Below are 12,858 nucleotides of genomic sequence, written 5' to 3'. Positions count from 1 at the left end.
AGAGAAAGAAGCGACAGAGAGACGCTCAGGTCAGAGTCACGTGTGGTTTATACGGAAGAGAATTTGTTTGATCAGATTTTGAGTTTTAAATCCAGCAGAATTTCTCACATTTTTCAATATGTAAAAAAAAAATTTTAAAAATCACCTTTTAAATATTCACCACAAATGTTTTCAACTCCTCAAATTCAACAAACAAAACTCAGAGTGAAATTCAGAGTCACGACTAAACCAGGACTAAACCAGGACTAAACCAAGACTAGACCAGGACTGAACCAAGACTAGACCAGGAAGACCTGGACTAGACCAAAACTAAAACAGGACTGAATGAAGACTAAACCAGGACTAGAAGAGGTCTAAACCAGGACTAAACCAGACTAAACCAGAACTAGACCAGGACTAGACCAGGACTAAACCAGGACTAAACCAGGACTAAACCAGGAACTAAACCAGGACTAAACCAGGACTAAACCAGGACTAAACCAGAACTAAACCAGGACTAAACCAGAACTAAACCAGGACTAAACCAGCACTAATTTTATCCTTTAAAGTGGCGTTATTCCTGTACCAAGATGGCGGCTTCGTTGACGCATTTGTTCCACTAAACCGCGGTCGTCCAGGTGAGATCTTCTGTTCTATGACTGTAGTTAAACTTAAGCGCTTGAAAATATTTAAGATGAATATTTTTATATAGATTTTTAAACATATTGAAACAGTTTACTTACATTTCATCAACTGACATTCAGAATAAAAATAATTCAAACAAGTTTTTTCAGGAGTTAAAATTCAAAAAACTCAAAAATCCAAAGTTTGGTGGAACAGATTCTTTTTCAGTCTCACCTGAGCGCGTCCAGCGACTCCAACACGACACGAACTGACTGATCCACACACGGACACACGGACACACGGACACACGGACACACGGACACACGGACACCACACGCGCTCCGCTGTTTCTGTTTCTGTGTTTTCGTTTTCAACCACAGTCTCGTAAGTTCCGGGTTGTGGTCACGTGATGTGGGCAGGTCAGCTGACAGAGTGAGTCAAATCAGCAATAAAATCTACAGATATCCTCCTAATTACACAGACTTTGGTCGGATTTACAAGATTATTTCGCGGGAATATTAGGCAAAAAATGTAACAATATTAAAATCTGGCAAAAGGAGAAACTGAATTTGTGACTGGACTAAAGTTTATTTTAGTCAAATTCTTTTCTCAGTTCCTCCAAGCTGCTTCTTCATCTCCATTTAAACCCACAGACCTGCTCCTGTGAGGTTTAGTTCAGTTTAGTTTATTTTACTTATTTAGTGTCATGCACCATTTAGTTGATGCCTGCATGGATTTATAAGACACATTAAACAATAAACAGACAGATCACACATCAAACATAAAGTGTCGTTTTACGGACGTCCCAGACTTTCAACACCAACTGAGCCAACTTAAAAACATGACATTTAAACAAATACTTGAGTCTCTCCTCATCAGACAGAACAAACCAACAGTGAGACACATTAGACACGACTGACAGGACAATAAAACAGACAAATGCTTTTCACTTTCAGTGTGAGGGACAAATCTGAGCAGAAAAAAGAAACAGTTTGAGAGGAGATTTAAAGAAACTGTTTTTGTTGTTACAAAAGAGAATCGTTCCTTAAACACAAATGAAAGACTCAGACGCTCGTGTCTCCTGTTCACATCTTCATCCTCAAACATGAAACAAAAACAAACTAAGAGAAGAACAGGTGCAGTCAGGTCAGGACCAGAGGTGTGAACGCTCCATCATGACCTGAATGTTTCTGTTAACATGACTCACCCTCATGAACAGGCCGAGCTACAAACAGAAACTGTAAACATGTGTTAGTTTCAGAGGAGTTTCAGTGTAGTTAGCGCCTCCTGCAGGGAGACATGAGGAAGTGTCTCCAGACTCTGACAGAACTGAAGCAGCAGTTTGGACGAACTGAGAAACGTTCTCAGTCAAAACAAACTTTAGTCCAGTGACAAATTAAATTTCTCTTTTGTTGTAGATTCTTCCTGAGCGACAGGGATTTTACACCAGATCAAAATCTGAAATATCACTTAGATTTGATCACTTTAACATTTTCTTCTGATGAAATCTGTTTATATTGAGTGAAGATAAAAAACAAACACTTCTGCTTTTGACTTTACAAAATGAAAATGTGTCAAAGTGCAGACGCCAGCAGTGTGTGTGTGTGTATGTGTGTTTTGTGTGTGTGTTTATGTGTGTGTGTGTGTGTGTGTGTGTGTTTATGTGTGTGTGTTTGTGTGTGTGTGTGTGTGTGTGTGTTTGTGTGTTTGTGGTGTGTGTGTATGTGTTTGTGTGTGTGTGTGTGTGTGTGTGTGTGTGTGTGTGTGTGTTGTGTGTTTATGTGTGTGTGTGTGTTTGTGTGTATGTGTGTGTGTTTATGTGTGTGTGTATGTGTGTGTTGTTGTGTTGTGTGTGTGTGTGTGTGTATGTGTTTTGTGTGTGTTTATGTGTGTGTTGTGTGTTTATGTGTGTGTGTGTGTGTGTATGTGTGTGTGTGTGTATGTGTGTGTTTATGTGTGTGTGTGTGTGTGTGTGTGTGTTTATGTGTGTGTGTTGTGTTTGTGTGTGTGTGTTTATGTGTGTGTGTGTGTGTTGTGTGTGTATGTGTGTGTGTGTGTGTGTGTTTATGTGTGTGTGTGTGTGTGTGTGTGTGTGTGTGTGTGTGTGTTTATGTGTGTGTGTGTGTGTTTATGTGTGTGTCTGTGTGTGTTTATGTGTGTGTGTTTATGTGTGTTTATGTGTGTGTGTGTGTGTGTAAATATTTCCAGACTGTGTTTTATGACCAGGTGCTTTATTTATTTATTTATTTATTTGCATAAAAAGAAACATTTAACTTATGAGTCGACAAAGAAGCAGAGAACTGTGCTCCACCTGGTTCTGTGCTGCACGGCCTGTTACACACACACACACACACACACACACACACACACGTACACACACACACACACACACACACACACACACACACTCGTGGACTGACGGACGTGTCCCAGCGTTTGGTCCAAATGAAGCTCATCGAGGTCAGCAGCTACAGCAGAACAGAAAACCCCTGTGTCCTGTCAATCATCTCACCGTCGCTGCTCTGACCTCTGACCTCCTGCACAAGCCCAGATTTTACTTTTTATTACTTATATTTCTATTTTATTTTTGTTTTATTTGACTTGTGTCTCTTGCTCTTATTTAGAATTTATTGTTTTTCTCTTTATTATTTTATTATATCATGTGTGACTCTGTGTCCAAATCATTTCCTTGTGGATCAATAAAGTTTGTCTGAGTCGATATGTGGAAATCTGAGCCAATCCGGAGCGAGGATGTTGGAGGTACACGCCCCCTTCTCCCGCTCGCCGCCAGAGCAGACGCTGAGTGTGGATCTGAAAAAAAAAACTGGAGGGTGTTTGTTTCTGTCTCCAGTTGACAGAGACTCACTGGTGCTTCAACGAAAAAATCCCCCCGAGCCCGAGAGAGGATTTTTCTCACAAACTGCTCATGTTCGGCTGACAGGGGCTGACAGGGGCTGACAGGGGCTGACAGGGGCTGACAGGGGCTGACAGGGACCTACAACTTTCAAAAATGTTGAATTTTCTGGTGATTTTTTTAGATCAAAAACTTTTTCTCAGCTCAAAATCCTTCAGTCGTCTTAAAAAACTCTTTAAAATCGTTCGCTCTGCTCCTCTCGCTCTGATTGGTCAAAGCGATCACATGACACACAGACCGCGCTCCGTGTGCGTTGTACGGAAGCCGAGAGGGTCACAACAAATGCAACAAATACAAAGGCGACAACACGACAAAAAAAAGCCACAACAAACCAAAAAAAGCCACAACGGAAATGACCGCGGGACTCGATTTTAATACAAACACCACAACAAATACAAACACCGCAACACAAACGCAAAAGCCACAACACATTAAAAAGCCACAACACATTAAAAGCCACAACACATTAAAAAGCCACAACAGAAGTGACCGTGGGACTCTATTTTCCGACGGACCGATCAAGCGGCAAGTGAAGAAGAAGAACTACAACATGAAAAGTAAAGGAACGGAGAAGTTGGAAACGTAAGTAAAAGTAATTTATTGTTTTATCATTATTCGTTTCACGTTGTAGTTCTTCTTCTTCACTTGCCGCTTGATCGGTCCGTCGGAAAATAGAGTCCCACGGTCACTTCTGTTGTGGCTTTTTAATGTGTTGTGGCTTTTAATGTGTTGTGGCTTTTTAATGTGTTGTGGCTTTTGTATTTGTTGTGGCGTTTGTATTAAAATAGATTCCCGCGGTCATTTCCGTTGTGGCTTGTTTTGGTTTGTTGTGGCTTTTTGTTGTGTTGTCGTATTTGTATTTGTTGCAGCGTTTGCGTTTGTTGTGACCCTCTCGGCTTCCGTAGCGTCGGCGTGTGAAAAGACTCTACTGCACATGCTCAGTGGGCCCAGAGCCACAGAAGAACCTCACCGGGCTGAAGGAGAATCTGGAGACATGAGACTCTGAGCTCGACCCAGGGACGTGACCGGGCGGACATTTAAAACCCCGGAGCAGACGAGGCTGACGGAGACACTGGGAGCGACGTCGGGGAAAAAAAGTCCACACAATTATTAAAGTTCAAATCTTAATTTAAGGATAAAAAAGCAAAATAAAAACCCCAGGATCATCTGGAGCGTTAATACAAACATTTGAGACCAAACGGCCGCGGCGGCTCACAGCGGCAGGTGCAGACAGACGGCGAAGATTTCAATAAAAGTCAACTACAACCAGAGCTGAAGAACCACATCGCGCCCGTGCTCACTTCCTGTTTGGAACGCGGCGGTTAGCACGTTAGCGCGTTAGCACGTTAGCTATGTCCATTTCTATATACAGTCTACGCCCGAGCCATGTTCCGCACTCGAGCTTTAAAAACACTGACAGGTGCACGAGTCCGTCAGGTGCCCAGAGGTCCGGCAGGCTCAGGTGCTCAGGCAGGGCAGCTCCGTCCTCTGCTCGTCCATGCGCCCGCCCTGGACCCTCAGCAGCAACGAGAAGAACACCTCATCATCCATCGGCCCCGGGGCCCGGCTCCGCTGGTCCTCCAACCGGCCCTGAGCCTGCACACGAGCACACAGGTGAGCACACAGGTGAGTTTAACCCTACAGGTGAGTCTACAGGTGAGTCTACAGGTGAGTTTAACCCTACAGGTGAGTCCACAGGTGAGTCTACAGGTGAGTCTAACTCCACAGGTGAGTCTACAGGTGAGTCCACAGGTGAGTCCACAGGTGAGTCCACAGGTGAGTCCTACAGGTGAGTCCACAGGTGAGTTTAATCCTACAGGTGAGTCCACAGGTGAGTTTAATCCTACAGGTGAGTCCACAGGTGAGTTTAACCCTACAGGTGAGTCTACAGGTGAGTCACAGGTGAGTCTACAGGTGAGTCCACAGGTGAGTCCACAGGTGAGTCCACAGGTGAGTCCACAGGTGAGTCCACAGGTGAGTTTAATCCTACAGGTGAGTCCACAGGTGAGTTTAATCCTACAGGTGAGTCCACAGGTGAGTTTAATCCTACAGGTGAGTCTAACTCCAGAGGTAAGTCCACAGGTGAGTCTACAGGTGAGTTTAACTCTACAGGTGAGTCCACAGGTGAGTCTAATTCCACAGGTGAGTCTAGTTTAAATCTACAGTGTGTCTGCAGGTGTGTCTGTCAGGTCTGTGTCTGTGTACCTGTGTCTGGAGGAGGTGTGTCATGTCGTACCTGTGTCTGGAGGATCATGTCGTACCTGTGTCTGGAGGATCATGTCGTACCTGTGTCTGGAGGTCTGGAGGATCATGTCGTACCTGTGTCTGGAGGATCATGCTGTAGAGCTCTTCCTTGGGCACAGGAGCAGGCTCTGGAGGAGGAGGCTCAGGTTTCTTCAGACTCAGTTGTCGGAGGCTTCCTCTGAAGCTGCGGCTCTTGTTCTTCTGAGGAGCCGAGCTCTGGAGCTGAGCCCTCTGGTCGTTCAGACGCCGAGCCTGAGCCGTGGCCACCAGGTCAAAGAACTCCTCCCTCTGCAGCGAGTTCATGGACGAGAAGACCACTGAGGAGACACGAGCAGCACAAAGACTACGGTCAGACGCAGGTTCAAGGGGTCAGGGGTCGGTGTGGGGGCGTGTCTGACCTCGGGGGACGGGCTTGGTGGTGTTGGGGGTCAGGGTCAGGGGTCGGGGGCGTGTCTGACCTCGGGGGGGGCTTGGGGTTGGGTTGGGGGTCGGGGTCAAGGGTCGGGGGCGTGTCTGACCTCTGGGGGCGGGTGTGTTGGGTGTTGGGGGTCAGGGTTGGGTCAGGGGTCAGTGTGGGGCGTGTCTGACCTCTGGGGGGGGTGTGTTGGTGTTGGGGGTCAGGGTTGGGGTCAGGGGTCAGTGTGGGGGCGTGTCTGACCTCGGGGGGCGGGTGTGTTGGTGTTGGGGGTTGGGGTCAGGGGGGGGGGGTCTGACCTTGGGGGGGCGGGGTCAGGGGTCAGGGTGGGGGCGTGTCTGACCTCTGGGGGCGGGTGTGTTGGTGTTGGGGGTCAGGGTTGGGGTCAGGGGTCAGTGTGGGGGTGTGTCTGACCTCGGGGGGCGGGTGTGTTGGTGTTGGGGGTCAGGGTTGGGGTCAGGGGTTGGGGTCAGGGGTCAGTGTGGGGGTGTGTCTGACCTCGGGGGGCGGGCTTGGTGGTGTTGGGCTCAGAGTGGCACCTCCTCCGGACTCGGGGCTCCAGGGCGGTGAGGGTGAAGGAGCAGCGCTGGTCGTTGAGGCGGCGTCCCTCCTGCAGTGTGCACAACAACTCGAACAGAGAGTCTGGGAAGTCCGGACTCAACCGATGAATCTGACACCAGAGAAACACACAACAACGTTTATGTTTGGTACCAGAACCACGAAAGCACAAACCCTCCCTTCAATACACCCGTGCAGCGAGCGGACCACATCTCTAAACCAGGACTAAAACCAGGACTAAAACCAGGACTAAACCAGGACTAAACCAGGACTAAAACCAGGACTAAAACCAGGACTAAAACCAGGACTAAAACCAGGACTAAACCAGGACTAAACCAGGACTAAACCAGGCCTAAACTAAGTCTAAACCGGGTCCAAACTACCTCTGAACAAGGACTGAAGCCAGAACTAAAACCAGGTCTGAACAAGGACTAAACCAGGACAGAACTGAGACTAAATCAGGGACTAAACCAGGACTAAACCAGGACTAAACCCTGCTGTTCGTTGCTTCTTCCCCTTCACCCCTCGACTTCTGGATTCATGAAACATTGTCAGACATAAAACTGGTCAGTAGTGAATAAAAGTTTGGTGATTTCTGTTTTTTTGGTGTTTTGTATCATGTTTTTGTGGTTTTGTGGAAACTGTGTTTCTTATTTAATGGAAAGAAACATGTTCATGTTTAATACACCTGACACAGTCTCAGTAAAATAAATGTTTTTCATATTAACTTTGCACAGACGGTGGTTTAACAAAGAAATATTGTTGTTAAAATGGATTTGGTTCTTAAAAAAACAGCAATACTGTATTTTCTGCACTATAGGACGCACTTAAAATTAAAATCCTTTAATTTCATTCAAATCGAGTGTGCGTCTTATAATCCAGAGCGTCTTATATCTGAATTTATTGTTGTGTCTTAGTACGACTTTAGTAAAGTACAAAGCCGCTCCACTTGCAGCATCACGGCTCCCGTCGTCAGGAGCATCAGGAGTAAAACAGACTGTGATTCCTTTTAATATGAAATTGCACCTGTCAAGAGACTCACTCACAACGTCCACTTTAAACTCAAGGATATAAGTCACGCAGTAAAACAGGGGAATAGAGCAGCAGCGAGAGAATTCAACATCTGCCGACGGATGGTGGACGCCCGGGTCAGGATCAGGATCAACTGTGGTCCGAGTTTTCACCAAGACCCGAATCATCACTGAACTGAACTCCAGGGAACAGAACCACACTGACGAGATCATGACAGACGGACGTGAGTGTGGGGTGTTTTATTTACACGTTACAATTGAACAAAGTTGAGAGTTTTTGTGAACATGTTAAATAAAGTTTGACTGACTTAACAAACTGTTGTGTTTGGTTTAATGCGTCTTATAGTCCAGTGCCCTTTATATGTGTAAAAAGTTCAAAAATGGACCAATGACAGTCGCCTTATAATCCAGAGCGCCTTATAGTGCAGGAAATACGGTCAATTGTAATAATATCATGTATCGAGTATCGAATGGGTTCTGTTCACGTTTACGTCACAAAACCAGAAGACGTTTGGAAACATGCAGATGACGACTTCCTTTGGGCTTTTGTTGGTGATTGAAACTCTGACAAAATCTGGGAAAACTGAGAAAATGTCCCAGTTTTCTTCATCTAGATCAGGGGTGTCCAAACATTTTTCATCAAGGGCCACATTTCTAAACACAGACGAAGCAGAGGGACGATCGAGGGCCGTAGACTGGTGCTCAGTACAGTGAATAATTGAAATATGTGCAGGTTTACCACATTAGAATGAACCATCAGTCATTTATTCACGCTAAGATCCTTAAAACCACTAACACTAACACTAAACATTAAATCTAACTTTATAATATTCGTAGATTTTCAAAAAACTTGCAGAAGAAAGTACATTTTTAATTGATGCAAAGTAATTTGGGCCAATTCACCTGGAAGTCTGAGGGCCAAAAAAAGTTTGTGTCAGGGCCGCATTTGGCCCACGTGCCATAGTTTGGACATGCCTGATCCATGTTGTTGATGATGTTATTATATTCTTTCTTTTTTCCTTTTATAAGATGCCTATTTATGTGTGTGTTATTATTTGTCTAAATTAATAATAATTAAAAAAAAGTCGTCCCTGATCCAAATTTATACAAGAAATGTCCCAGTGTCTCTATTTTGGACCAATTTAATGTTTCCCAACAGTAAAGACAAACATAAACTGACATTTGTTTGGGTAAAATACTGAAAATTTGCTTAAAAATGACCAAAACACAAAGAAAATTTGATTATAATATACTAACAGTTTTCCTTAATTCCACACTTGTTTCACAATTTAATAACCAACCACCAAAAACGAGAGTGTCTCAGTTTTTTATTTTGATATTCTGGTCTCTCTGTCTCGGCTCTGTTCACAACACAAAACCTGAAAACATTTAGAAACATTCAGATGACGACCTCCTCTGGGCTTTTGTTGGCGATAAAAACTTGAGTAACTGTCGCTGCTCGATTATGGAAAAAAATAATTATCACGATTATTTTGGTCAATACTGAAATCACCATTATTTTATTCAGCATTTCTTTCTTAAAAAAACACTTTGTTATTGATAATTTAATCTGGGAAAACTGAAAAAATTGCCCCATTTTCTTCATTCTAGATTAAAGTTGCTCAATTATGGAAAAAAAAACTTTATGACGATTATTTTTTAGTTACACAATGCATTTCTCTCTCTCAAAAAACACATTGTTATTGATAATTTACGCAAAATCATCAAATTTAAAATAAATACAGGCTTCAAATCTGAACCTTAGAACAGTTTTGTGATGTATAAAACATAAAATGAATAAAATAAACTTTGAATTTGAGGCAGAAAAACGTAAATGTGTCCAAAATAAACTGTAAATCCAGCTCTTCTACAATCTCTATGTTTAAAAAATACAATTAATATACTTATTTATATTTTTAAAATCCCCAAATAAACTTTATTTCAACTCGATTATATGAGTTTGAAGATCGTATGAGACACAGAAAATAAAATTAAATTAATTGCACAAACTTAATCTAGATGTCAGTGTGTTTGTTCTTTTCTCCTTTTATAAGATGCTTAATAATTTGTCTGTTATAAAATGTAGGTCAGCAGTTCCAGCCAACTTAAAAAAAAAAAAAAAAAAAAAGCTTTGTCAGGTTGTGAAAAGTGCAGCTGCTGAATCGTCGGTTTAATCACGTGAGTCGGTGGAGTCTCCAGCGGAACTCGTCATCGTCGTGTTTCCAGACATTGTGAGCGCGAAGAAAGAGTTTTACTGAGACTCTGAGACTCCGACTCGACCTGGACTCGACCTGGACTCGACCTGGACTCGACCTGGACTCGACCTGGACTCGACCTGGACTCGACCTGGACTCTGACGTTTCACCGAGTTTCACCAGAACAGAACAAATAAAACACACGAGCTTCTGAACTCAAACTACGACGGCTGATTCTAGAAAGAGTTTTACTGTCTGAGAACAACACCAGGAAACGAAAACTAACCAGGACTAAAACAGGTCTAAACCAGGACTAAAACAGGTCTAAACCAGGACTAAAACAGGTCTAAACCAGGACTAAACCAGAACTAAACCAGGACTAAAACTGGCACTAAAACAGGTCTAAACTAGAACTGAACCAGGTCTAAAACAAGACTAAAACTAGGACTAAACCAGGACTAACAGGACTAAACCAGGACTGAACCAGGACTAAACTAAACCAGGACTAAAAACAGGACTAAACCAACCGGACTAAACCAGACTAAACCAGGACTAAACCAGGACTGAACCAGGACTAAACCAGGAAACCACCAACTGAACCAGGACTAAACCAGGACTAAACCAGGACTAAACCAGGACTAAACCAGGTCTAAACAGGACTAACCAGGACTAAACCAGGACTAACCAGGACTAAAACCAGGACTAAACCAGGACTAAACCAGGAACCAGGACTAAACCAGGACTGAACCAGGACTAAACCAGGACTAAACCAGGACTAAACCAGGACTAAACCAGGACTGAACCAGGACTAAACCAGGACTAAACCAGGTCTAAACCAGGTCTAAATTAGGACTACATCAGGACTAAACCACAATTTAACCAGAACTAAACCAGGACTAAACCAGGACTAAACCAGGTCTAAACCAGGACTAAACCAGGACTAAACCAGGACTAAACCAGGACTAAACCAGGACTAAACCAGGAAAGGACTAAACCAGGACTAAACCAGGACTAAACCAGGACTAAACCAGGACTAAACCAGGACTAAACCAGGTCTAAACCAGGACTAAACCAGGACTAAACCAGGTCTAAACCAGGTCTAAACCAGGACTAAACCAGGACTAAACCAGGTCTAAACCAGGACTAAACCAGGTCTAAACCAGGACTAAACCAGGACTAAACCAGGACTAAACCAGGACTAAACCAGGACTAAACCAGGACTAAACCAGGACTAAACCAGGACTAAACCAGGACTAAACCAGGACTAAACCAGGACTAAACCAGGACTAAACCAGGACTAAACCAGGACTAAACCAGGACTAAACCAGGACTAAACCAGGACTAAACCAGGACTAAACCCTGCTGTGCATATTTTCTTTTGAGGCCAAATTAAATCTGCTGCTTGTGTAAAGAGTTTTGATCTTTACTGTTCATGTAAAACTCCAGTCCGGTCGGTCTCACTGTGGTGGAAGAATCAGGATGAACTTTGGGACACTGCAGACTGTTTCAGGAGAACCACTTCTGTTTTTTTACACTTTTAAAACAGTAAAAAACAAACACAGCTCCTTTAAAAACACTCACCTTCTTAAAGTCCTGCAGATCTGCACTGGCCACGTCTGGTCCAGGTTCACACACACGCTCCTCTTCTGCTCTTTCCTCACCGTCCTCTGGCTCTTTTGGCTCTTCTGGCTCTTTTGGCTCGCTGACATTTTTGTTCTGCGTCTCGTTTGTCTCCTGCTCCGTCCTCGCTGCGTTTGGCTCCTCGCTCTGACCCTCCGTGACCTCATTACCCCCCTGCCCCTCTGCCCCCTCTGCCCCCTGCCCCTCCACGCTCGCTCCAGCCTCCTCGTCCCCGTCTTCGGTGATGACCAGGCGGGTGTCAGCCATGGCGCCCTCCTTTTTAAACGGTTCCTGTGTCAAAAAAGAAAAAAAGCAGCAGCAGCAGCGGCGGCGGCAGAGTCATGAGAGCAGCCGCCTCAGTGGCAAGTATCAACACACTGAATACTTGGAAATGATTAGTGAAGGCGCACTCAGGCCTTTCAGGGCACTAAAACGCATTAGAACCAGTCCGGCAGGTTTTAGCTTGCAGATGTTAAAAGCTCTGAATAGTCGAGCTTCAAGTCAAGAAAAACACGCAGACACGGGAGAGGCTCTGTTTAGTCACAACTGAACTTTACCACCAACACGGAGAGATTTAGGACATTTCCACGAGCCTCTTTTACACTGGGACACTCTGTTTTTGAGCTGTGTACTCAGTGATTTCATCATAACATTTGAGTCTTTTATTTTGAGTCACAACACGAAACGAGTACAAGTATTTCAACATACCTTTAATGTTTCTTCAAATCCATCTGCCGGAGTCTAAAGCACAAAAACAGCCCGGGCCGGACACTGGTCTGGAAGAGAAAAACAAGTCAAAAATGCGGCGCACTTCTCACAGACGCTGAAGAACTGAAGCGTCTTCCTGTTCTCCTCACCACAGCCCCCCACCCCCACGAGTCTCACCCTCATCTCACACGCTACACACACACACGCTACACACACACGCACGCGCACACACACACACACACACACACACACGCACGCACGTCACAGGAGCCGCCGCGGGACAGGGACCGGAGCCGCGGCGGGGTCTGTGCTGCAGGGCGGGCGATGATGGGGTCTGCGCGGGTTCAGTGCTGCAGGGCGGGTTCGGCTGTTCCGGGGGCTCGGGCTGCGGGGAGCCGGGGTCAGAGCGTGTGCAGGGTGCAGTCTGTCACTGCAGCGTGTTGAAACAGGCTCTTCTCGCGGCTGTGGTTTGGCACATCCTGTTGACTCGAGCTGAAAGCAGAAGTAGAGGCAGACAAGAAGAGGAACTTTGACATTTCATGATAAGGTTCAGTCAGCAGCTGCTTCACG

General features: G+C 44.8%; 2 protein-coding genes across 4 annotated transcripts in view; both read right to left on the bottom strand.

Annotated features, from left to right (window-relative positions):
- dnase2 (deoxyribonuclease II, lysosomal) overlaps positions 1-12,858 on the bottom strand; it is a 167,196-nt gene that overhangs the window by 14,286 nt on the left and 140,052 nt on the right. The window contains 1 exon segment of the mRNA XM_055163611.1: positions 838-934. The gene's annotated coding sequence lies outside the window, so the exon portion shown is untranslated.
- LOC110162743 (G-protein-signaling modulator 1) lies at positions 4,625-12,767 on the bottom strand. Of its 3 annotated transcripts, none has more exons than XM_055163616.1 (6): positions 12,549-12,767; positions 12,289-12,356; positions 11,542-11,871; positions 6,675-6,846; positions 5,837-6,078; positions 4,625-5,113 (listed from the first exon to the last, which is right to left on the bottom strand). In XM_055163616.1, exons 3-6 carry the CDS (start codon positions 11,845-11,847, stop codon positions 4,976-4,978), a joined length of 858 nt encoding a protein of 285 aa, XP_055019591.1. In that variant the 5' UTR covers positions 11,848-11,871; positions 12,289-12,356; positions 12,549-12,767; the 3' UTR covers positions 4,625-4,975. The 3 variants fall into 3 exon arrangements, with proteins under 3 accessions (XP_055019591.1, XP_055019592.1, XP_020783301.2); XM_055163617.1 differs by having other exon boundaries at positions 12,289-12,351; XM_020927642.2 differs by lacking the exon at positions 12,549-12,767 and having other exon boundaries at positions 12,289-12,493.

Source organism: Boleophthalmus pectinirostris, unplaced genomic scaffold, assembly GCF_026225935.1.
Source record: "Boleophthalmus pectinirostris isolate CB_2022bp ecotype Guang Dong unplaced genomic scaffold, ASM2622593v1 HiC_scaffold_6, whole genome shotgun sequence".
Taxonomy (NCBI): domain Eukaryota; kingdom Metazoa; phylum Chordata; class Actinopteri; order Gobiiformes; family Gobiidae; genus Boleophthalmus; species Boleophthalmus pectinirostris.
The sequence above is the reverse complement of the archived record's forward strand: the minus strand, read 5'-3'. Positions and strand labels throughout refer to the sequence as shown.

What these genes read in the sequence shown, in the direction of transcription:
- LOC110162743 (XM_055163616.1), bottom strand. Translation starts at nt 11,847, where the DNA reads ATGGCTGACACCCGCCTGGTCATCACCGAAGACGGGGACGAGGAGGCT. An exon ending in CACCAAGCCCGCCCCCCGAG is followed by an intron (nt 6,079 to 6,674) that starts GTCAGACACACC and finishes GTGTCTCCTCAG; the next exon opens with TGGTCTTCTCGTCCATGAAC. An exon ending in GCATGATCCTCCAGACACAG is followed by an intron (nt 5,114 to 5,836) that starts GTACGACATGAT and finishes GCTCGTGTGCAG; the next exon opens with GCTCAGGGCCGGTTGGAGGA.